The following is a 25,241-nucleotide window of genomic DNA, read 5'->3' as shown; positions in this document are numbered from 1 at the left end:
ATGTGTGTGCTTAAAGAGTTACTGTCTGTGTTGGGTATCCTTTCACTGGCTGCCCTCCAAATCACAGCTCTTGACAGCAATCTTTAAACCCCCATCATTTCTCCTTGGTGTTTACTGTAGGAAAAGTGTTTTGGCTGCTGACTTTGCTTCCCCAGTCTAAGACAAAGTGACTTTTCTACTGGCACAGAGAGTTGCCGGAGGCAGAAGCTATTACAGAATAACTTGTTGGGTAGACAGCGTAAACAAGTCACCAGTCTGTGAATCTCACTGCTACATGATTATCACTGAAGGGCAAGGATTTAGGAAGACTCAAAGGAGAGTAGGCTGGCATCTGTATAAAGTGAGCAACCAGACCTGTCTTACAAGTGCAAATATTACCACCAGTTTTAGGAATGAAGGCAACACTTGATTTAGAATTTAAGAATGCATTTAATTTGAGATTTACCTGGGGTCCCATTAGCTTGAAGAGATTTTCTGCAGAACTTTCTTCTTTCAGGCACTGTCAGTGATCATCCCCAGCTTGCTTCCCAAAGGGAACATGCAGGTGTCTGCCAGTCTGATATACATAACCTTGCAAAAGCATACTCATTGAAGTTGAGAAGCTTCACAGCCCCAAATCCCTAACAGAAGGGATTATGTTTGAATCGGCCCTGAATTGAAACTCCAGTTTCATATTCTTCCTTCCTCTGAGCTATTAGAAATCCTCATTCAAATGTCAAATGTCCATTTCTCTATGTGTTTTGGCTTTTCATTTTTTTATTTTCAATATAGCTTCCAGACATGGGTGGCTTTTCTTAGTTGATGCCTATCTTCTCCTCAGGAACTTTAATTAAAAATAGTCCATCGTAATAATGCAGTTGCTTGTGCAATTTTTCTCTGACAAAATAAATTACAGTAGGCTATATCATCTTGCTGCTTACTTATGGAATTTTTTTTTTAATGGAAATTGCCAGATCAACATCTACTCAGTAATTCAACTGAAAGGCCTTTACTTTTGATATTTTCTCCCAAAGGCAAGTGAGGGAAAGAAAATATTACAGATTTTCTAAGAAACCTGAGAGTCCAGTTTTTAGATGGTGCATGGTTTTAAGAAGTCTTTTTAGCAAGGTTTACAGTGCCATCATGGATGAGTAAACTTAATCCTGACTGTAATAAAATAGGATTTAGTGGAGCAAAGTTGGAGCACCAGGATTTGTGTGGGTAGTATGTGAAGGAACAGCTGCATAACAGATCTGTAGTCACTTGTGGGCTGCAGCATTGTGGGGGGATTTGGGCTCTGGGTTGGTGCAGGGGAAGAGCTGCCACTCCATGCCAGCCTCAGGCAGCCTCCTTCCCCAGGGCACGGAGGGAGGGACTCGGTGGGGCAGAGCTCAGCACAGCCCGTTGGCATCGCTTTTTGTGCTGGGATTGGAGAAGGTGAATCTAGCAAGGGTCAAGCTCCATGCAGGAATGTGTGTAGTCCTTTTCTTTGTTCACTGAACCATATTTTAAAATGTCCTCCAAGATTTCACATCCTTTGGGCAGGTGTTATATAAAATCTATTGGTGCCCTTTTACATTTATCAATACAATGTAGAAAAAACTGGGGCAGTAAGTATGATCAGGGTATAGGAGTTGTTCTCACACAGGTGGGAATTGGAAGGAAGGAAGGAATTCTACAGATCAAGTAGAGTTGGAGGGAAGGAATTTGACAGACCAGGTGCTGTGTGTGCAGGTTGGTGCCACTGCTGAGGAGCTGAGATGAGGACAAAGAACTAATCCCATGCCACCTCAGCACTGCTGGGAAAGTTCAACCCAGGAGATGTTTTTAAACTTATTTTATAGCTTTCAGGAGATTCTGCTGGCCTACTTTCTGACCTCCCAGTGCCTGTACACATGCTCCTGCTGGGAGCCAGAGTGCCCTCACCCATATTCACTGGGATGGTGCCTGTGTGGGACTGCACACCTGGTGGGTGGGGAACAGGGATTTGGGAACCCTGTGGCCCAAAGCCACCCCTGAGCCCAAATTGTGTGTCACCCCTGGGAAGCAGCAATGCACCCATCCCTGCAAAGGCAGCATCCATCGTGTCCTTCTTCTAATGCTGCCCTTCCTGAAAGATTGCTCTGTTAGCTAGCAGCACCAGGCTCGAAGCAGCATTGCTGTTTGCACCCAAACAGCCCCAAAAACAGACAGGATCCACTTCTCTTAGTACTAGATGGGGACTTAGGACCAATGGCATTCTTGAAATTAGCCTTGTGGCCATCTTTGGGGGTAGGACTGATTTAGAAGCCCTTGCACATGTCATAGGACAGGTGATGCCACGAATGATCTGGAAGTTGAAACCTACCTGAGAAGAAAATGTGTCCCCTCCCATTTGAGTCTGCTCAGACAAAGGGGGTTTAATCTCTGATTTGCAAAGATTCATCAGGTTAGTGGAGAGATGCAACTTTGTTGTTCCTCAGGAATTTGGTATGCTTTGTGTGTGTGTGTGTACTTCTGACTCACATTCATTGTGCTCTGTGGGAATTGAACTGCTAGATGCAAAAGGTGATAGGGGAATTCTTTACCAAAATGTTGAGAAAGGCAGAAAAATTTAAAGTTTGAACTTCCTTGGAGGCTGAGCCAATGTTCAAGGATATGGAATAGCAGGAAGTTACTGCTGTCAACCACAAGGCTCTTTTGATCCACTGCACAGATTCTGGCTGTGTGCAGAGAAGTTACATGTGGTCTTCTCAGGGTGAATACTGAAGTGTGTATGAGAGGCACACAGAAACTCCAGGGAGAACTGTCTGGAGCTGCTCACAGGCTTGTCTTTCTGGCATGCCCATCTCATAGACCTTTGCAAACACACGGAGCATTCATCTGAGGATGCAGAGATGCGTATTCTAGCAAATCTCTTACAGTCTGCCGTGGATACTGAACAAGAAATTCTTGAACAACTGGAGGTGGGAGGTCTTCAGCATTTTCCATTGTAAATGTTAATGTATGTAGCAGACAGAAGGAGTATTATATAAAAACTGAAGACTTTCACATTTTTCTGGTTCTGACCTATGGCAAGGAGGCTGACATTTGCATTATTTCCATGGTATTTTTGTCATAAGGGAGAGTTGAAAGCAAAGACTTAGAAGATTTAAACTTGAAGCAATTTTTTCCTCTGAAAGTCTGATTTAAAGTGAAAACCCGTTTAAATGTAGAAAGGGGTGAAATCAAGAAGTGTCAAAGTAGAAACATTTTTTATTATAATTAAAACTTCTAGGTAGAGGCAGGTATGTCCAAATTTTCTGAAACATTTTTTCAATAAGAGACACCATTATAAAATGCCAAGTTTCATTACCTTGATTGTGAGGGTGTTATTATAATTTTATGAGGCCCAAAAATATGCCAAATACTTCACAGAAAAGGCAGAAGACAAGTTCTTTGTTATAAAGAATGTACAGTTTAAAAGTGAAGCTTACCTTAACTGTTTTAAAAGATAATGAGTAATTTTCTGAATCATTGGCTGTAGTATATCTGGAATTTTAGCACTGATAAACCCTCTGGTGTTTTCCTGAGACATGCAGTGGAGCATAAATATAATGTAAAAGACTTATGCCAGGAAGACAAACTTGTTTATGGGCATGCACTGAAAGAGATTGTAATAAGGTCTTACTGGGAAGCTCCTGCTTAGACTTGGTCTGTGGGCAGGTCTCCTACATATGCATGAGTCAGGAGAAGGTATTGCCACCTGTGGAAAGACAAGCAATGTTTGCAGTCTCTTCACTTCCAGTTTTCTCCTCTAACATGGCTGCAGCATTAAGACTCTCTTAATTTAGTGATGATGATGTAGCTCTGCAAACCAAGAAGTTTCATGCTGGCCTCCTGCACGAGAGACCTCATGTAATGAGATCTAAAATGGAAAAACCTTGGTTTTTGTCTTCTGCTCAGTTGCTTTTTACATTCTGGTAGAGGTTGTTCCAGACATTTTCCATTTGCACCTGGTGCTCTGCATTGAAAGCATAATTTCAAGCCAGAATGAGTTAAATTCCTGTGATTCTCATGGTCTGACTATACTGGTGAATTATATGAAGAGGGATTCAATTAGGCCTTTGAAGCTGTGTATTTTCTTAACCCATTGGAACAATTCTTGATTCACAGTCCCTCTGTAAGCTGACATTCATGGCTTGAAGTAATCTTAGATTTTGTTGGGTTCCTCTCCAGAATGTCAGAAGCTTCAGGATGGGATTTCCAGTTTTGGAAACAGGCATGTGATTCCCATTCATCCTTTTTCTCTGAATAAATTCTTATTCCTGGAAACTTACATGGTGAGGTCTTTTGCTCAATGTGAGCATGGAACAGGTGAGCCTGACTACAGCCCATTAATGTCAAAAAGAGATGCTGAAGTGAAATTGAACACAGCCAGTAAAGACTGTAATCAATAAGTAAAAGCATCTGTGCTGTTTTATTCAGTCTTATAAATAAAATATGCAGGTGTATGGTATAGAGGACATACAGCCATTATGTACTTAATGACTTTGTGGGCGCATGCAGGAAGATATATAAGCAATCCAACTAGAAAAAGATAATAAGTGTTAGGACTGTCTAGTTGCACCATCTCTCTCCCTAATTTTATTTCTCTGCCCACTTTAACCAGATCTGCAAAATAGAGCATTTCCTAGAGTGACAGACTGCCAACTGGATAAGTTTTACACCAGTCACAAATTTCCTTCCTCCTACATTCCATAGTTAGCCCTATGTCCCCTTAGGCAGTAACCCTCATATTCTGCATGGAAGGCCAAGAAGAAAGTTTCTTTCCCTCAGCTCTTCATGGGTCACATTCTAGGGAGAACAGTTCAATAATATCCTTTGTCATGCTCTGATTTCACTGATTCAGTCACTTGGGCTCCTCCACCCCTTGTCATTTCTCTGATCCTCTCCAGGTGTCTATGCTTATTGTGATAAAGCCTTTAGTCAGACAACCTTGTACCTTTATTTTTTGTTCTTTAATTTTTTCATTTTTTGAGCTGTAGCTTTTTTATTACAATAGTATTTATATTTCCAGGTCAGTCACTCTCAGACCAAATAAAATGAGCAATCTGGTAGTGGATGTCAGTAGGCTATCTTAAGTCTTCCTCCCCATGTCACAATGCCATCAATTACACTTGGGTTCATCACTTAATACAAATAAAAATAAACCAAATTATCATGATTTTAATGTTCCCAGAAGGGAAAACTCAGAACAGAGTCTTTGAGACATACTCTGAGTTGCTGTGAAGGTTTTAGGCCTTTAGCATCTCCTACTAGATTGTAAAACCAGAAATATGTGTCCTGTTGTTTGATGAACACATGGCCCTGGAGCAGTCACTTTTCTTAGAAGAGTAGGAAAATCTGCTTAACCACTTCCCTCTTGAAATTCTTCCTCTTGAAAAAGGTGTAGCACCATGCTCTGGTTATTCCAGCATGGCTACTGTATAAGCAGCATATTTGTAGCTTCCAGTATTGCAGCTGTTCACGCCTTCAGCTGCATTTTCAGGACTTGGAAAGACAATAAGGAGGAAAAAATGTCTGTGTAGGAGGTACAATTTTCCAGATCTGTTCAGATTTAATATTGTCTTGGAGTAATGAGGAACAGATGAATGCTAACAACATGATTTTCAAAGTCCCCTCTTAGTGAAGCAGCCTTGCTTGGAGCTTCTTTGTCCACAGTGCCTTTAGAGACCACTGGACACACTCAAGGTGCATTAGATAAACCACCAGATAAGCAGGAATCACTCAATCTTTACCATCAGAAGAGAAGTTCATTCCAGTTTGGTTTCCTTCAAGAGTTCCTTTTTTGTATGTCTTCTGTTGATTGATTTGAGAAAGATTTTGCTTATTGTTTACTTTATGCAGTGCTTTAACCCATTGTACAAGCCAGACATGACCAGCTTCTTCATCTTAGGATGGCACTCATTAAAGAGAAATTATTAAAAAAGATACAGCTCTTGTACCACTTTGATTTGTACATTCTGCTGTTATTTAGTTGTTCTGTTATTCTGCTGCTGATCTCTGGTGGCTGGTGTGCACCCCAAAGGTGTTGGGTTAGTACTAGCTCAGGGCTCATTATCTCTCTTTTTGTTGTATGTCAGAGGCATCTCAAAGGCTGATGGGAACAGCATCAGGCTGAAGAAAGAGGGGTCACATGTAATTATGAGTTGTGTGTACTTGCAAGACCTTCATGGCAGCAGGATGTATCAGCCTTTCTCAATAAATCTCTCCTTTCACTCTCTATGTCTGGCAAACTTCAGTTTAAATATCAGAAAAGGCTGCTGCTGACAAAGCTCCTTAGCAAAGTGTTCATTTGGGGTAAATGCTTGCCTCACCAAAAGTAAAAAATATGAATCCAAATGCAGTGTTCTTCGCCTGGCATGAAACCATGCACAAAGAAATACAGGGCCAGCTGAGATTAAAATTAATATCAAAAGTGGTTGGAGAGATACTATCAAGTACTATCTGCCCATCCAAAGAAACTGCCTTCCCTGTGACTTCATTTCTGAGGTCTCAATTGGCCCATGCTTGCTGATTTGAGACAGGAGATAAAAGGGAGAATAACCACTCACATGAGGTGAGATGTCATTTTATGAAAACAGCCCAAAAGGCCCCAAAAAACAACTGTGAAGGAAAGTCCTGTAAGGACCACAAAATTTCACAATTGAGTTCTGAAATGAATCTATAGCTGGTAAGAATAAGAAGGAGACTTCCTGGCTTGGAAGACTATCCCTGTGAGCTTACCATCAGGCTTTTTGCCCATTTCTGTGAAGCAGCTGGTGATGTCTGCAGCAGAGACGTGATACTGGAAGATGAAGGGACAACTCAATTAGTCTCTGTATCCCCTTCTTGCATTTCTGCTAAAATGGTGTTTACATTTAGAGGCATTCAAAGACAGTCTGCAGTCCTGAAATGGACACATTCCTATGAGAGACACAAATTGGGTAAGGCAGACCAGGGAGAGTCCATCTTAGCTTATGTATTTATATTAAGCTTTTGCCAACAGTGAGTCTTTTTCATTTATTTATTCAGCATCTCTTTTTCATTTGTGATGGAAGAATGATCCCATACAAAAAATTCAGTGTTGGTCACTCATTTCACAGCTGGCCATGGTTTTCTTTCTGAATAATGAGTATAATTATCACCAGTGAAGCTTGTTTGTGGTGGGACTTGCACCTTTTCTCTCAGAGGCATCGTACATTTTTATTCTTCTCTTTGCTAAGATAGCTACAGTTATCATTATTGCTTTTTAAAATAATTCTGACAAGTACTAGCATTAAAATTAGATTACATTACTTTAAAATAATAAGGTCATCAGCAGAAAAACTGTTTGGGGAGAAGAAAATGTCAGAATAAATAGCTAATTTTCACAAAGAAGACAGACAGATGGTTCACTCATTAGCAATAGGCTCCTTAAATGCCCTCTCCTGCTTCTCCTTTATTCTGTAGCTGAGCACCCTACTGTTTAGTAGATCAGTGTCTCAGGAGCCAATTGCTTGTCCTTAGAAACTTTAAATTGAATCCTGTGATTGCACAGTATTCAGGAGAGCATGGAGTGAGCTGGTGACCTTCTGTTAGATGGATGGGGATTAATCAATCATCTCTCGGGCAGAAAACCCCTGGGAATCCAGCAGGAGCTTTGAGGGCCCAGGCCAGCATGGGACTAATGTCAGACTTTGGTCTGCAGATAAGATGGGAGAGTGTTTTGCTATTCTTGTGATGTGGAGATTACAGACAGACAGGACTGTGCATTTCCCTACCAAATGATGTGATTGACTAAGACACTCTCTCGCTTTTCCAGAAGTGGCTTGGAAGAACTGGTAGGACATGGGAGAGTGAATTTAGTTACGGGCTAGATCAACAGCAGCTGGGAGGCTTTAGCCTCATTAATTGTTAGAATCATAGAATATCTTGAGTTGTAAGGGATCCATAAGGATCACCAGGTCCTACTCCCAGTTCCTCACAGGACCACCTAAATCTAAATTGTATTACTAAAAGTACCATCCAGATGCTCCTTGATCCCTGACAGGCTTGGTACCATGACCCCTTCCCTGGGGAGTTTGTTCCAGAGGTCAGCCACTGTCTCCATGATGAACCTTTTCCTAATGTCCAATCTGAACTTCTGATGCAGCTTGATTCCATGGTCAGTCGTAGTGTTACTTCCAAGTATAAATGTGGTTTAAGTGTTTATTTTCTCTTAGTGCCAAGTAGTCCCCACTGCTGTCATGCCATTCTTTCCACTTAGACAAACCCCTGGTTGTTCTTGCTTTTGTCACTAGGTTTGCCTTACAGCTGATCTCTTATTGGGGTTTTCCTTAATGGGGGTTTCCAGATTGCAAACCTTTTATTTCCTGGGCTACACCTTTGCCATGCATAAAGAGCTGGTTTTTTGTGGGTGTCCTAACCTTTGCAGCCATCCAGCCCTAGGAGTTGGACCCTACAAGCTGTTGGGAAGCCACTGGTAATAAGTAAAAGAAGGGACTTGGAAAAAAAATTCTCCACCCAAAGCAGCCTTTATGGTCTCACATTGAAAAGCGGAGGTCACCAAGGAGAGTTCCCAGTGAGAATAAGCTCCTTTTCCACTGTGGCATGCCTCTTTCTCTGCTTGAGTCTTCATACCAGTTCCTGCCTCTTCTAATGGCCTCAACATACTACTCTTTTTGAAGGTCCTTGTCTTTTTTCAGAGCTTAAAACAGAGAGACCTGAGCAGTTCTGACCTCAGAGCCACAGCTGAGAAGTAGCCCCTCAGAGCTGTAAAACAGCTGCGTTTTGTGGCAAACTCCTTATCTATACCGCCACTTTTTAACTTTCTCTTTGATTTAATGGTTCACATTCAAGAAGACAGCAGTAATCAATTACATAGAGGAGCAGAACTGCACACACTGACCAGGAAGGTGCAAACCTGGCACATTCCCAGTTTAATACAATGAACTCCATCCCTATGGCAGCAGCTGTGCATATCATGCCTGGATCATGCCAGGCTGCACCTTAACACTGATGCTGAATTTGGCTCATTCCCAGGATACCCATCACACTGTCACAACATGAAATTACACATGTGTTTGCAGTGTGGTGCAACATCAAATGGAATCAAAGAATAAGTTGTGACTGTTGTTTGTCTAACTGTGGAACTGTGTAAGGTATATTTATTTTCAATACTTGCGTGGTTTTTAATTCATGACAAATTATATGCAGGTTTTATCCCAGGATAATAAGAGAGAATTTTTCTAAATGCAGCATAAGATAATTACACAACAGTTTATCTTTTAATTCCTATTGCCTGGCAAGTTATCAAGTGACCTTAACTCTAGCTGTTACTCTAAATATGATATGCAGATCTTTTCAAAACACAGATTTAAAGATTAATCCTTGCAAAGATTTAATCCTTGCAAAAATTCTGTGAGGTACATACATGAGCAAACTGCACTCTAGAAGTTTGACCCTACAGAAATTGGTGTTAAACAAAATCTCAGTATTCTTGTTTACCACATCCATGTTTGCATTTGCTGCAAATTTGGGGACATTTGGGGGGGCTACAAAGAAATCTAAATTGTGACCTCTCTTGCAGAATAAACTGCTTGTTCTTATCCAAAGTGTGTGTAGTCCCAGGACATTTTTCTTCCTTTTTCTATGTGTCTGCCTGACCTTTGCAGTTGAACTTTGGGATTCTGCTGACAGTGCAGCCTCTTCAAGGCTCTTCAAGAAAGTCTATGTACTTTAGGGGTTGTTTGCATCATAAATATCCAATTGTAGGAAGAGAGAAAAATCAATATCGCTTTTCTTCATTTACCAGCTTTTTACAACTGTGCAAAAAGACCAGGCACATTTGCACAAACATCCAAGCATAATGAGGTTTAGAGCTCATAATTTGAAGAAATTTGCATCAGCAGTGTGGGCCACTTTGTTGCTAGTTGCCCTTTTTTGTTTGTCAATATTCAGCTACTGTGTCACATGGGAGAGGACAAAGAGGCTTCAATGGAGTCTGAAATATCAGTTAATCTCTATGAGGTGAAACACTGACAGATAGGAAATCGACAGAAAGAGCATAAGGAAATAAAACAGTAAAAAATTGCCAGAAAAGCTGAAAATACCACCCTGCCTCTAATGTGGGAGCAGCCATCTGACTGTATAGTACCAAGCCAGTATCCTAAGAAACACCTCAAAACTGCATTTTTTGTGTTATTTTGTTTTCATTTCAAAAAGACTGAAATAACCAAGTAACAATGTAAGAGCTAGTGATGCTCTTAAAAACTGTAACCCCTTAGGTGATGTTATTGCACTGTTGTACCCAGAATATTGATTCAGAAAAGGACTGGTTGGGTTTTAGGTTCTTCTTTCATGGTCAGTGTTTGAGAAAAAATAGGTCTTTGAATGAAAAGATTGGAATAGAAACATTCAGATTATAAAAGCTATATGCATTCACATTCTTTGTTAAAATCCAGCCAAAAGGAAAATACTGCTTTTGGAGCTTATACCCACATTAGGCCCCATGCAGTTTCTTGCTGTGAAATGTGTCCAGAAGTGCTGTTCTGTGCTGGGAATGTGTTAATGCAACAGCAGCACTGGGGACATTGCTCCCTGCATGCAGCGTGCAGGGACACCTGGCATTGCTTCTAATCTCCAATCTTCTGCTATTAAAGCCTTGTTATTCTTAGGGAAATCAGAGCTCCCTGCATCTGTGGAGAAAACTGTTTCTAGAAGAAAAAACAGGAAGAAGAGCAGTGGGTTCAGAGGAAATCTTGTCAAAGCAGCTTTTTAAAATATTTAGTGGAACTACAATCAGTTGGAGGCCTGGAGTATTTTCTGCAGACTATTTGAAGACAGTAATTGCGAAGTTTTAAAAATCTTCCACTCCCTCAGCTCTTACCCTGGGCTCAGCCCTTACCCTGGGCTCAGCTCCATAGCATTGGCTGGCCTCACAGGTTTATTGTGTGACTGAATATTTCAGCCTGGGGTCATAATGAACATGTCCAGAGCTGCTTGTGAGAGCTGAACAGTCCTACGTGTGAGCTTGTGGGGAGGCTCACTGGTTCAATTCACACTTACTATGAAAAGGCACACAGAAGTTAGAGGGCAGAAGAAAGAGAAGAAAGGCAGGAGCAGAGGAGAGCATGTCATTCAGAGGAGCTGTGTGAAATCTGACAAGTGTGCATAAATATTGGGGCTGCCCATAATAGGGCTGTGATTCTGCAGTTCCTACAGAGGTGAGGTCAGTGGGATGCCTTGCAGGGTGAATAATGAACCACTCACATCAATACAGGCAGCACCACTTTGGAGCATGAATAGCTGCAGTGAATGCTAGAGATTCACTTTGCTCTGCAGAAATTGAAAGGGGTATTGAATTTGGGTTGTGGGTGGATCAGGTTTTTTAGTTTTATTTTGATATTATTTTTCCCTGATTTGTGGCCAAAACCCTTTTTGTGTCTCAGTGTTGCTGAATGGTGTTCAAGAAGTTTTGTTTTTAAGTAGAATCCCTACTAAACCATTTGGAAGGAATGTAGAGACACCTTTTTTCATCTTGCAGTGTCTGCAAGGCACTGCTGCAATCACAGCAACGAGTGACAGAGTGTACACTGGGCTGTAGAGAGCCCAGTGGCAAAAGTGAGGTTAAAAACCTTAACTATTTTCTAAGCACCAGTCAGAATCAATCATTTGCTATTTCTAAAGTGCAAGTAGCTTTATTATTATCTGAAAAGTGGGGAGGAGATTTCAGTGAAGTATATGCCTTCTAATAAAAGTAATAATTTGTTCCTCTTAGAATTTAGGCTGCAGCAAACTTTCATTCTATTTCTTTTATTTCTAGTCTATTTTCATATAAGGCTAGACTATTTGGCTAAAACCTGCCATATTTAGGTTGACAGTTAGGGAAATTATTAGGCAAAATCTAAAGAGGATTCATCCAAATGAGTTTCAGTTCCAAGTCATTAACAATAATTATGCCAATGAGAGTTTTATTTTGCCTAATTCTGGATCTACATTTACTTCAAGTTTCTTTGTCTCCTTCTGGGGCACAAACTGCTTTCTCCAGTTTTCCTATGTAAATGAAAACATGTTATAAATTCATACTCTAGTTATATGCAAAATAAGGAGAAAATAACAAAGCCAGATTAGGAAATTGGGTGTCATTCAGGGCATTTGGTGTGGCCAGGAAGAGCTTTTCCTGCATTGACAGGTGAGCCAAGTAGCATGGGGATGTATTTGTGTATGGGAGGGGGAAAATGCTGTGTGCCTGTCTGAGATCCCTTTGGTTTTTTATTTAACTTCACGTCCCTTAATGAATTTGAAGATGTGCAAGTGTTGAATAGTCAGTATTTTTTCATGGTGCTTTATGTATGCTGCAAACTTTTCCCTCAATTATTTCCTACCTTCTTCTATTTTTTTTTTCTTTTTCTTTTTTTCCTGGTTTTGGGCTTTTTTTTTTTGAAGAGCTGCTGTGGATCTCTGAGGGCTTTCACTCCTCACTTGCTGATCCAAATAAGCAGAGTCCAATTAGTGATTTACAGAGAGAAAAAATGGATGCTTTTCCATTTCTGTATATCTCAGAGCTCCCTTCAGGAGCCTGGCAAGGTAGGGCAGCCAGGGAAGGAGAGGTAAGTGGTGGAAGTGATGCCTTGCTTGAGACCAGCTGCTAATTGCCTGTGGTTTTATTTTGTCTGTCCCTCCCAATATTTTAGGCGTCACGACTGGTAGGATCTTAGAAAAGAGCTTACAAAAGGATCCAGGGACTTCAGGTTTCTCAAATAAGCAAAAAATTACCACACTGAGACTTCTAAGAACAGACTAGAAGTGAACATTTTATCAAAATCCTCCATAAAACCTATAATCATGTAAAATTGGCCCTGTTCATGAGCAGGCATGTGGGAAGATCAGTCCCACAAGCAGTTTTATTCCCCTTACTTCTTGGTCAGTAGGCAGAGCGTGTACCCAGGTGTAGTGACCTTAACAAGCCTGCTTTAGAACCACCAAGAATTCAAATTATGTGGTTGTTTTGCTGTGGAAATCCTTAACACAGCTATTTTTGCCCTCACTTTAAGCACTGACACAGCAGCACCCTTTGAGTTTGGGCCCTCAGCTGAAAGAAAGTTTATCTATGAGGAGATGCTTTTTCCAGGTGGCCAAAGAGGCAGAAAGAGCCAGCAGTGAATTAAGTGGTAGAGAGAAGCAGTTTTTGTGTTTTAATTAGAAAAATGAAAAGTGCAATGATTTCCTCATGGTAATAGTTTCTGTCATCTGAGAAATAATGATCTAAAAAAAATTGTTGGTCTCTGCCAGTCCTTCTTCAGGGCTGGCATTATTCACTCTAATGCATATATATTATTCATAGTCATTATTCTCCTGCAGCCAGGCTGGTCTAAAGCCTATTCTGCTATTAGCTGCCATGTTTCAGTTCAAAAGCTCTTCCACTGATCTAGCCCAGGCATTTCCATTTTGTTATTCCTGGGAGAGTGAAAGCTTTTTGTGAGTTCTTGCATTGACCAGTGGTAAAGAAAGAATATTTAGCTCATGGTTTGAAGTTTTCCTTCTTCTTTTCCTTTTTTGCTTTGCTTTGCTAGTCAGAGAAAAAAGGTGAAGATTTATCAAGTCCCTTACCAAATCTGCACTTGCTTTTTCTTCAGGCTTTGTAGAATAATCCTAGATTTGTATCCTCGCCTTTCAGACCTTGGTAGGGCTTCAGGATGTGACCTGGTCGCCTCCTTTCATCAGGCATCCCTGCTGCCTCACTTTTAATCACAGCAGAACAACAGTAATCGTGGATTAGTTGTTCCTAATTAGATACCTCTCTGCAGCAACCCCTGAATGATGCCTGGTCTCCTACAAACTCCTGTTTCAGTGGAGACAATGAGAGCCTTATGCTGCCTGAGGCCTTAGTCCAAGCCTCACTGAAGTTAATGAAAATGTGAGACTTTTTGGTTTTTTAAAAGGCATTAAAGAAGTAGAGATGGGTATGATTTTGGCAGAGAATTAAATTCCACTCTGGTATCAGGTATTTACCCATTTGTATATGGTAAAATCCTGTACTTCATATGATGATTCATAGTAAGAAAATCAAAGTGCTACTTTATGTTTTGGTTAAGAGGTATAATAAAAGGGTATTTCCCCTGATTATCTTCCCAGCCTGCAGTCCCCAGCAGGAGCTGCTTTGCTCTACCTGAATGCTTTGCAAAGCTTTCCACATAGGAAGCGGTTCCTAGGAGTAGGCAAACCAAATACAAAGTACATCAGGATGTTCCTGCTCTGATGTGCTTCAGCATGAGAAGTGCACAGAGATTAGAAGGTCTTTGGAGTTACAGTCTAAAAATGACTTTTCAGAAGCTGGTTTGCAAATCATCTTCAGAAAGCTCTTTCACTAGGCAGCAACAGCAGCAAGCTCTGCAAAGGGATCCCTAAGCTCTTCCCTCCTGTTTTGGTGTGTGGTTACAACCAAGGACACATGGACTGACATCTTTTTCAGGGACTGGTGAAGTCAACAGTGCTGCTCACCTTTTTCATATTTTATTCTATACTTGGGGTTGGACCCAATAGCTGTCAGTCTTCATTTGTTATCATAATAATTTCATAACAAAAATACCACATGCAGTGTGACTGGGGTTACAAATTCATTCCCTCAAAAGAAGAGGGATGGTTAAAGTTTCCCAAGCTGCCTGACAGTGCAGACATGGTCCCTTCCTGCTCACTGCCTTGTCCTGGGACTGTGGTGACCATGGCTGTGGTGACCTTGCACTGCTCCGGTGGATCCTGCAGTTTCTGGAGGGTAGAAGGCTTCTTATCCAGAAGCAGCTCCTGAAACCAGCCCTGGCTGTGTGACTGCAGCTCACCCCACACAAGAGCATGCAAATGTGCTATGATTATTGTTTTGTTAGGTGGGTCGGGTTTGTGTTTTTTTAAGTGCACCCATGTTACTATTTTAGGCTTCTTGTGCTTGTTTTGATATTAGCAAGAAAGGCAGAGAGGAAAACAGTGGGATAAGTTCTCAAATAAGTCTGGAAACGAATTCTTTTCCTCATTTGAGGGATTATAAATGGGTCATCCTCTTTTTCCTTCTGTTCTGCACTGAAAAAGAGAAGAGATAGAGATAAAACATTGTCATTTTTAAGAAATTTGTATCAAAACAAAGTATAGGACTTAGGCCCCCAGTAGGATGCATTTAGACAGGGATGAATGCAACAAAGTTGAAGCTGTGAATTCCTCCTTTGGGCAAGTGCTGAGCACCATTGCCTCCTCAGAAACCAGCTCTTTGAAGCACTGAGGCAGTGCAATGGGGAGGCTCAGAGCAGCCAGCTCCCCTGTCAAGGCATGGAAAAGCTGTCTGTCCTTCCCAGGAGCTGCAGAGCAAACCAAGAAGCATTGTCCCAAGCCCTGCTTTCACCCATCTCTCAGAGGTCTGAGACCTTTGAGACCCTCTCCTGGGTCTGGCTTCCCCACATAACACCCAGTAATGCACAATTTGTCTTTAATTTTGTGCTTTTGTCCACAGAATCAGAGCAGCCTTCTGTATGCAGAGGCAGAGACCCTGAATCTCAGCAAGGAGCTTGAGGCAGCTCATTTTAGGCTTCAAAGCAGCAGTAGCATGAGAGAGAGCAGCCCCTGCACACTTGCAGAGTCACCCCAGCTCCCCAGAGGCAATCAAAGAGATTCCCAGGCAATCACAATCCAGCCCCAGGAGCTGGCAAAATAGTTAAGGGTAACTCAAATACCCGCACAGGTTGAGGTCTCCTCAGAATCATGCTTCACAACAGTTTAGCTGTTAGCATTTATGGAATATTAATAATTTTTCTGTGCATTTTTAATTTTGGTGTTTGAAGCACTATGTTCCCACTTGGGCTAGTCATACTCCTTTCTATGCACATTTTTGTGAAGTTATATCAATCATGTAGAGTTTTTCATTTGATATTTACAGGGTTGCTGCTGACACATCTTTGTGGACTGGTTTCACTAAGGAACTGCAGATTTTGCAATTACATGCTCTCCTAACAATTTCTTTCCCTCCTGTCCATTTCCAGCTGCAGTCTGGCACATAGGTAGCCTAGCACTTTTCCCCCATGAGGGCAACTCTTCCTTCACAGAATATGCTGGGAGAGTGGGTGGACATTGCACTGACATGCTTGGAGGAGCTCTGTCCCCTTCTTGTCTCTTGTGCCTGCCCTGCTTTCACTGTTTCTTAGTTACAAGTGCTACACTCTGGCTTGAATTTCATTCCTGTAATTGATGGCCTTGTTCATTGTAGCAGAACTATCTTTATTTGGGCTTGAACTGTGGCTCCTATGGCTTGCTGAATATGAATGTCTTGGGGGCCACCCATTACCTGGCAGTAAATTGGTGTATGCACTGAATGATCTATAGGAAAGTGCACCACGGGTAGCAGCTATCCAAAGTTCAAAAATCTCAGCAGCTATCCAAATGCGAATTTGCTGTCTTTTTGTTCTGTTTTTATAAGCCCCTTTTTCAGAGTGCAATGTCCTTAAAATTGTGAAATAATAGAAGGGCAGCCGAGGATTACAAAGACTGTCTGGGATATATTTGTTGGGGATCACTGAAGTTGGCCTTTAATCTCTCTGCTTCTTTAGAATTTCATTTAATACTTCATAGAAACAGCAAATTGCTCTAATCCAGGGGAGATCGAAGATGCTTGTACTCACAGGTGTCTGCTCAAGGAAAATTTTCCTTTCCATCCCCAATGTAAAGAACAATCCTGTGGCTGTTGTTCTATTAGTGTGGACAGCACAGATGTCGTGCAGGTGTGAATATCTTTCTCTGCAAAAAGATTTCCAAAAATCTTCTTTTTTCCAGGTTATGTGACATTTGCTCTTTAGGCCCATACCTTGAACACTACAGAGATTGCAGAGCTGTGTGTTTTCTCCCCCTCCCAGTTTTGTAAATGGTTGCAGTAACCTCCTGACCTAGTACAGGTTTGGAGCTTTACTCAGCTCCTCTCCTCCCATTTATCAGCGCTGTCCAAATCAGGTCTAACTCTGCTTTGTCCCCTCACTGTCAAACTCTCCAGTTTGTTCCTCCAGTCCTCAGGAAGTCTGTCCTGATAATGGGACTGCCAGCTTACATAGTATTACTTTCTAAAAGGTGTTGGTGCAGAGAATTAGCAGAGTCTACCTCTGCAACTGGACAGCAGGTGTCTATTCCCTGGGTATATACTGCCTACTTACCCTTCTTCTGGAAACAAACAAACGCACAAACAAACAACATTTATACTTGTAATGGGTCAGCTGTGCTACAGGGTGTGCAGTGACCAGCAACAGATGCTGTCATACTGTCTTCCTTTGGGAATGCAAACTCCCAATCCCATCTCTGAGCACTACTTGGCCTGCAGTGCCATTCAGTAAAGCATTCTGGGGAAGCATTTTTTCATGGAGAACAGGAGGGAAGGACAATCAACCTCTGTTTTTGGGGCAGTTTACATTTAGCACTGGGTGAGCAGGTGATGCCAAGCAGTGCCAGGTGGATGGTGGATGGCAGGGCAGGTATGCCAGGAGAGGCTTTTTCCAACAGTTGTCTATTTTGCTCAGGCTACTGCAGTAAGAATCATCACAAGAGAGAAGAAGAATTCTTTAAAATGGTTGTTAAAGTTGTTTCATCTTCTCAGCGAGTTTTACAATGCCTGTTTGGTCCAGAGAGGTGGAGAAGGGAGCCCAAACTGCCGCTGCTGGCCAAGGGGCTGGCAGGGTGCCTGCCCTCACAGTGAGAGATGCTGTTTCCCTCTGGGCATGCTGAGGTGTGCCTGGGCTATGAGCACCAGGCGTGTGTCTCTCTGTGGGGTTTCGTGGCTGACTGTGAGCACCATTCCTGTTGCCAAGTTGTTCCAGGACAGGTCTGTTTCTGTGTGTACACAGTGCCCAGCACATTTTTCACAGGCTGTCTGCTCAGGGGTTACACTAACGAGGTAATTGGAGGGCTCAGGCAGTGTCAGTGCAGCACATGCCACTCGGATTAAGCATGACTCTTCCACAAGTTCTTTCCCAAAGAGGTGCAGCTTGACATGGCTCCCTTTTACAGGCTGGTGCTCAGTCCCTGCAGCTCAGCTAATGCAGAGGAATTTGGGGTGCTGCTTCTGCCTCCTGTGCCAGTGGGGAGGAGAGAGTGGGTGGTTCTAGCAAAGGTTACCATGGGCATTACAGGCACAGTGTGGTGGGAGCTGGAGCGGCAGAGGGCTGGCAGCAGCCTGCTGCTGTGGTTGGCGTGGGTGCTGCTCCTGCCTGGCAGGATTGTGAGGGATGTGGTGGCAGTGGTTCCCTCCTCAGGCTCAGGAGATGCCCAGGCAGAGGGTTAGCACACGTGCCTGTGGTGCAGGGTGAAGGAATGGGCACAGTGTGCTGTGCAGAACTCACATTTAACAGCTGCACAAGTGGAAGGGTGATGAGGTTCATCCCATTCAGAGGGATGTTTGCTCCTGGCACATCAGTGTCACTCCACTAGGGTAGCAGGAGGGGAAAAAGCAGCACTAGCTGCAGTCATCTACCTGGCTTCTTTCCTGTTTCCTTCACCTGAAATAAGACCCTTCCCTAAGAAAGAGAAGTCTGATCTCAGTGTGTTATAATTTTCTTTATGTATTGTGACAAAAGTAATAAAATTGTAATAAAATGTATATAAAATTACATCTTAACAAAATGGGATAGACAGGGACTTTTAAAATATATTTTAATGAATTTAACAAGTTACTAGGAAATGTTTGGGCAGATACATGTTAGGATCACTATCACGTTAGGATCACTACACGTGGTTAGGATCTCAGCTGTCTCTTGCAGGATTTATTTTATTCTATTGATATCAATTATCTTTGCTATATCTTTTACCAATTATTTCCATAATTATTTAGTAATTATTTTATTAATAAGAATGAATATATTGGTTTCTGGTCCCCACATCAGCCTGCCCTGACCAAATATTAAGTGAAATGGCTCAGTGTTGTGAGCTGAACACATAGCCAGCCCAGCTGTCTCCCATCCTCCCAAGAGCTGCTGTCTAACCTTCCAGGGCTTCAGACAGCAGGTGCAACCCTGCTGCTTCCCTCCCCAGCAAGCTCCCAGACCTGTCACACCACATTATTTGTAAACACCAAGGCAGCTAATATCACAGACTGCATGTGAAGGGCACCAGGAAGCCACATGAGACAGACAGTGTGGTGTGTTCACAGTGAGAGGCAAAAGAAAGAGGCTCCTATTCATAAGCTGAGCACAATAGAGTAATGCAGCGTTAGGGAAATTTAAGCTGGTGCTGAAAGCTAGTGTGCTTTGCTGCTCTTTTACTCAAGGGATGTCTTTTATCCTGAATTGTAATGCTTATGATATTTCAGACATGGTTTGCTTTGCTAGGTCATGTGAATGATGAGTATCGCGGTATTTAGAGGTTTCTAGCAAAGGAAACGCACACGGGAATGAATGGAGATACAGATCACTTGCGTCAAGCCCAGCTTTATCAGGGGCTGGTGAGATATCTTTTTCAAGGGCCTACAGCAATTGAAAAGCAATTAGAATTTCATTGTACTTTCCAGTTCCATTAACCATCCTGTAGATATGTACAAGAGTTTGCAATGAAAAAGCTGTACTTTCACTGCGCAGCTGTTGAAATACAGAAGAATGGGATGGCAGCAAAGCAGATCTTCACTCAAATACTTGGGACTTAGAGACACTTCAGGGCTAAAGAAAGAATGGAAAGTCACCCTGTCCTACCTTAAATAGATGATATTTTTACAGAAAAGGGAAATGCTTCCTTTTCCCAAATGGGCTAGTAACAATAAAGGACAGCGCAGTGTGATAGCTGAAATCTGCCCCTTCTAAAGAAACAGGTTCTGGTCATTGTCCAGGACATGTTTTTTTCTTCTTAGAAGAGTTTATTCATCACTGATTTAAGAGTGTCAGAACTTTGCACAAAGTTTTTTTTCCTTTATCGGCAAGACTCTACAAACAGGGAGAGCTCTAAAACAGTGAGATGAAGGAGAATCGTGCATGTCCTCAGTGTCAGGGTCTGGCAAGTCCAAAGCTGCAAAAAGTTAAGAGGGAAACAACCTGCAGTGGCCAGCAGAGCTTCATTTGTGTGGAGGAGGTTTGCTGGAGAAGGAACATGGAGATCCCCTTCCTTTTTCATCTCCTGACAGAATCTTCATATGCAGTACTGCACAGTGCCTGGAATACGCTTGCAGTGAAGTGTTCCTGATTAGCGGTGCAGTTAATGAACACTGGTTTACATCTCTTGGGGATAAATCCGCCCTCTGACCATCTGTTAACAAGAGGATCTGGTTTTCTTCTGATTCACATAGATGCCAAGCAGAATTACCTTCATTTAAACCACTGGTGTTTCTTGGAGAGTAAGTGCTATGAAAAAGTCAGTCCATTGGCAGGATCTCTTGATGAGTCACATTCTGTGGGGCAGAGATTATGTCCCTCTGGATGGTTTGTTCATTCTTGAACATGAGAGGCCCCAACAGCTAGCCAGAATTTAGTTCTTGTTATGAAATGCCAATGTGCAGCTCTGAAGCTGTTGGCCTTGAAGTTCCTGGTAATCTGCAAGTGGTCTGCTTCACCTACTGCTGGATTTGGAGCAAGAGGATTCTGTCAATTGTGCATAATTTTTTAAAATACTGTCAGGTCCCTCACAGGCAGTATCTTCTAATGCATGCAAATGAAAATTGTGATTATCCATTTCAAAGCAATCAGTAGCAAACCATCACTGGCACAGAACATTATTTATACAGCTCGTAAGCGCCAGTGATGCTGGTATATAATTCCTCACACATCACAGTAATAGAAACTGCTTTCAGGGCTGGACTTTCCAACCCAGCCTCTCTGTTTTTGAGTTGCAAACATTGTCACTGCAGTAACTGGCTACTGAATTTTGCAGGTTCAGTTTGATGCACATATGATAGCAAGCCCACGCTTGCCTGCAGATATCAGACTGCCACCCAAATTACTTGCTCCTCTCAGCAGCAGTGAATAAAGTGACAGGATGGCAGCTCTTAGGGACTCTTGGTTCTCTCATTTTCCAAATCCTTCTCTACCAACGCCTGTTTGCAGCTCTATTCTCATCCTGCTCGGCACTTGCTTCAGTATGAAAACTGGGAGTCTATCATGTGCTTACATGTACAATTGCTCTTAACTCACATTTTATTTCCATATTTTGCTCAACCACCAGTTCCTGTGCATTGACTCCTGCTTGCTGTCCCCCATGTGGGTTTCACTGCTCACTTTCACTGCTCAGTTTGCAGGACTCTTCTTTGACCTGTCAAAAATGGAATTCACCAGAAAATGCAAATTCCCTCTTCCCATCCCTGCTAGGCTCCTAGGGAAAGCAAAAATCATTGTGTCTCTTTCCACTGTTAAAACTGTAATCCCTACACCCAATAATCTTTTGGGAAGTTTAACTTTTAAAACACTGGGCCTCCATACTTGAGCTCTCTTTGGTAGCCAAGAGGTCCATCAATAAATTGCAGTGAAACTGTAGAGGTAGGAAATATCTGCACAAGTAACCACTTCCTTAAGAGACTCTGTTAACCAAAGGACTAATAAAATCTCGTTTAACCATCATTGAAAGACTTCTTGGTAGACAGCCAACCCTGGCTGGTCTCTTGAGTATAGATAGTAGTATAGAAATGTTCCTTCTAGCACTAATTCATATCAGCTTCTGATGCCAATCTCCTGTACATCAAAAAATCAAAGAGAAATGCTCATTTATTGGACCATTTTTAATTTTAAATAATTTAAGCTTGTAGCACATTCCCCTGCTTTTAGCAGCAGCAGCCTCTGCCCTTAGCCCAGCTAAAACAGCAGCTGTATTGTTGTTGGTTGGTGTTTCATACACATGTGTAACCTGGTCCCATAGTGCTGAAATGGAGATACTGCCTTGTTTTCATGTAGGGCTTAGGGGGTTATGGGCAGGCAGTTCCTTGTTGCCATGCTTGTATTCAAGTCCTCCACTGATACATGTGAGGGAAGTTTCTCCCTGTAATCCACTGGCAGTCCCCAAAGGTAAATGTTCCCATCTTTTTCTTACACCGAGCACAGACTCAGCCTAAGGTTGAGTCTCTGCCTTATGGATATACAAAGCTCCCACCTGAGCACTGATTACAAAGTTGTTCTTATGCAAATCCAAACAGCACAGTGTGAAAATGCTTAAAATGAGGCCTCATCTAAGGCAATATGTTACAAACCTGTTAGTCTGGATCGGTGAAATTAATTGTTTCAGTGAGGAGTGGAGCTTACAGTTTCCAAAGCTGGATTGCTACCTACCTGTTTCTCAGCCTGTCATCAATGTCATCTACCATTATTTTAATTCCTTTCCCCTTGTTTTCCAAGTATTGTCCCATACTACACAGCAAAGTCTTTACCACTTTATCTTGCACACCATAGTCTGTGTGTTTGTATCCCTTAGCTTCTCAAGCTGGATTTGTCCAAGTGAAACCTTTTACCTATAGGTAAGAGCAAGAGGTTTTCAGCATTTGGCACAAGGCTTTTCATTTTTAGCATGATGAGTAGCTACTTGCTACAACTGGGCATTGAGGCCTCTACAGAAATTGATAGCCTCATCCCTGACTCTAAGGGCTTACAAATTAAATGCAGTATCCAGACAACCTCCTCTCAGCCAAATTGTTCTTGCTTGAAGTCACACGGAAAAGAAGTCACATATGGGGACCAGGGCTATGCCCCATCTCCATTCAACCAGAATGACCCCTCTTGTGTGCCTGGGAGTGATGCTGCTGACTGGTGATTGCTTTCAGTTGCATATCAGCTTCTAGAATAACACCACATTAAAAAAAGAAAAGAAAAAAAGGGAGAGAAAACAGTAACTGTTTATCCTGCCTAAGCTTGTGTAACAGGTTTTCATATGATGATTTTAGTGTTTAAAGTCTTTTTTTATTGAACTGTTTCAGTATCCAGAAAAAGACATTTCTCTTACTCAGCTTCATTAGTTATAGGAAATCACTGGATTAAAGTAGAGAGCAGATTAGCAAAAATAAACTGAGTATGTCTTGGGCATATGGTGCTGTGTATGAATGGGTTTTAACTACTTATCTGTGTAAAACAAAGAGTAGAAGGAGAGATTTGTCTTTGTGTGCAATAATTATAGCGTGCAGTAGCTGCACAGCTGAGCAGGCAGAAACCACAAAGCCAGGGAAAGCTTTTGGTTCAGATTTGTGTGTGGTGTGTGTGCTGGTCCCCGAGCTGACATCCTGTTTTCTGCCAGCTTGTGGCTGGGCACAGGGCTGGACTTAGCTAACTAACAGGATGCCTCTCCCTCCTGTCCCTTCCTCTTTGCTCCTGGTTTGCAGTGCTGGCTCAGTGTGGGTTACAGAGACTGGGATTAACTCACCTGGGATGGGAACGGGCTCTGGTCCCGGGACACTGCTCCATCACATGGACCAGAGGAGCAGGGCAACCCATCTTGCTTGCCAACTGTGGGCAACCCATGACAGCTTAGGCTTTACCTCAGCTGGAAATTGTCCTCCACAGAGCAAATATAAACAGAAGTAATAAATAAAAAACCCCAGAATATCGAGGGGATCTGGGGAGTATCGTCCTTCGGGCTCTGGGCACAGTCAAAGCAACATGGCCTGCTTTGAATTCAAACTCTGCAGTTCCCAGCTTTCTGCCTTTCTTTTCTCTGATAACTATTGATCCCCTCAACCTGATAAGTGTCAAATGTATGCCTTTTCTAAATAGGCCCAGCTCATACTAGTTTGGAAACCAGTCTTGACACACAAATAAACATTGGTAACATCCTGATGGTGCTCTACCTCTCACTTCTCACAAACACTGTGCTTTTCCATTTGCGAAATTAGAGATTTCTCAGTGAAGCAGTAATGCTGACATAATTTCCATGTCTTAAAAATATTTTCTTATAGAGGGATATAAAGATTTGCAAAACCAATGAAATCTGGTTTATGAAGTAAATTCAAAAATATCTGGAGAATTATCTGGTCTTTATCTGGGCTCCTCAGTATGCTTGCTAGCATGGATTAATAAATAATGTTATGCCACATAGCTTAAACATGCATGTTCTTGCCTATTTTTTGGGGGGGTTGCTTTCCTCTGAGGTTTCCACCACGTGTTTCACATCGACTGTGAGTAAGATTCTTGGACTTCTGCCCTGGATTAATCAAACATGAATCATTGCCCCATGCAAAAAGAAAGTTTAGCCAAAAATTGTGGTGGTCCATAGAAGTTTTAACTAATTTTATTCCTTATTTTGGTGGGAAATTTTGGACATTAAAAGAATCACCAATAAGGACCTGATCATCTTGTTCTTTTTAAGGATTATTATGAAAAATTAAATCCCCAGCTGTTCAGGAGAATATTCTTTCTCTCTCCTTAATTAATTGTATAGTGGTGAAACCTGCCAAACTTGCAGGCTTTGCATTTAGCTTATCAATAACACAGTGTTGTTTCTGTTGCAGAGTTCCCTGAAGAGGAGAGGCAGCAGAGAAATCCACAAAGAAAAGAAGACATTTACCCAGGTATGGTTTCCATGAACATGCAACTTTGAGCAAAAATCACATGATACAACTCAAGATTTATTTTTATGGGTTTTGACAGGGCCATCAGGTATATTAAGTTGAGTGCAATTAGGCCTTAATCTACTGAGACCTCCCAGAGATAATGTAGAAGCAATTTAGGACAAAAGTACAGTCTCTAAACTGTGCAGCTTCTCAGGCTCATTGTGCTTGTATCCATTGATTGAGGCTGCAGGTTTGCTACAAGAGGAGCAAATCACCTTGCCTCACAAAATAATTGGATCACAGCTTAGGGACTAACTAAATTTATACACTGTGCCAAAGGTTTTGTGCTAATGAGGGTCTTGGCAGGAATGCAGTTCACACACTGCAGTGACACCTCTCGAGCTCTCAAATCTCCTTTGATCTCCCTGATGTTGCAGGAACTTGTGCTCCCCAAAGCTGAGGTACCTCAGAGAACACAATTTCCCACTCAGTCTCTCTTTGGACATGGGTTTTATTTTAAATCTCGTTGGTCAGTCCTTCTCAGGAAAGCAGTCTGCCTGGTTTCCTCTGCTTTTTGTGCTGACTGTAGGAGTTAAAGCCTTTCCCAGCACAGTTACTGTTTATAGCCAGGGAGATGGGGATAGTATTTCACCTTGCTGGGAAAGGAGCCAGGAGAGACATTGTGCCTTCATTAGAGAAGGGATGCACTTCCCCTGCTGCCCCTCGGCAGGCTCAGCATACACAGCCGAGTCCTAGGGGCTGTCTAGTCCTAAAGTCCATTGATTGGTAATTGAAACCATCATAAATCACTACAAGATGT

General features: G+C 42.1%; 1 protein-coding gene across 13 annotated transcripts in view; it reads left to right on the top strand.

Moving 5' to 3' along the window:
• Nucleotides 1-25,241, top strand: part of MTCL1 (microtubule crosslinking factor 1) — a 102,502-nt gene that overhangs the window by 29,327 nt on the left and 47,934 nt on the right. For all 13 annotated transcript variants that reach the window (XM_063166338.1, XM_063166327.1, XM_063166317.1 and 10 more), the window contains exon 4: nucleotides 24,380-24,439. In XM_063166338.1, coding sequence (XP_063022408.1) covers nucleotides 24,380-24,439 — 60 coding nt within the window. The remainder of the gene's footprint in view (nucleotides 1-24,379; nucleotides 24,440-25,241) is intronic.

Source organism: Melospiza melodia, chromosome 1 (assembly GCF_035770615.1).
Source record: "Melospiza melodia melodia isolate bMelMel2 chromosome 1, bMelMel2.pri, whole genome shotgun sequence".
In the NCBI taxonomy this organism is placed as follows: Eukaryota; Metazoa; Chordata; class Aves; order Passeriformes; family Passerellidae; genus Melospiza; species Melospiza melodia.
Note: the sequence above shows the minus strand (reverse complement) of the source record. Positions and strands in the feature narration are given on the sequence as shown.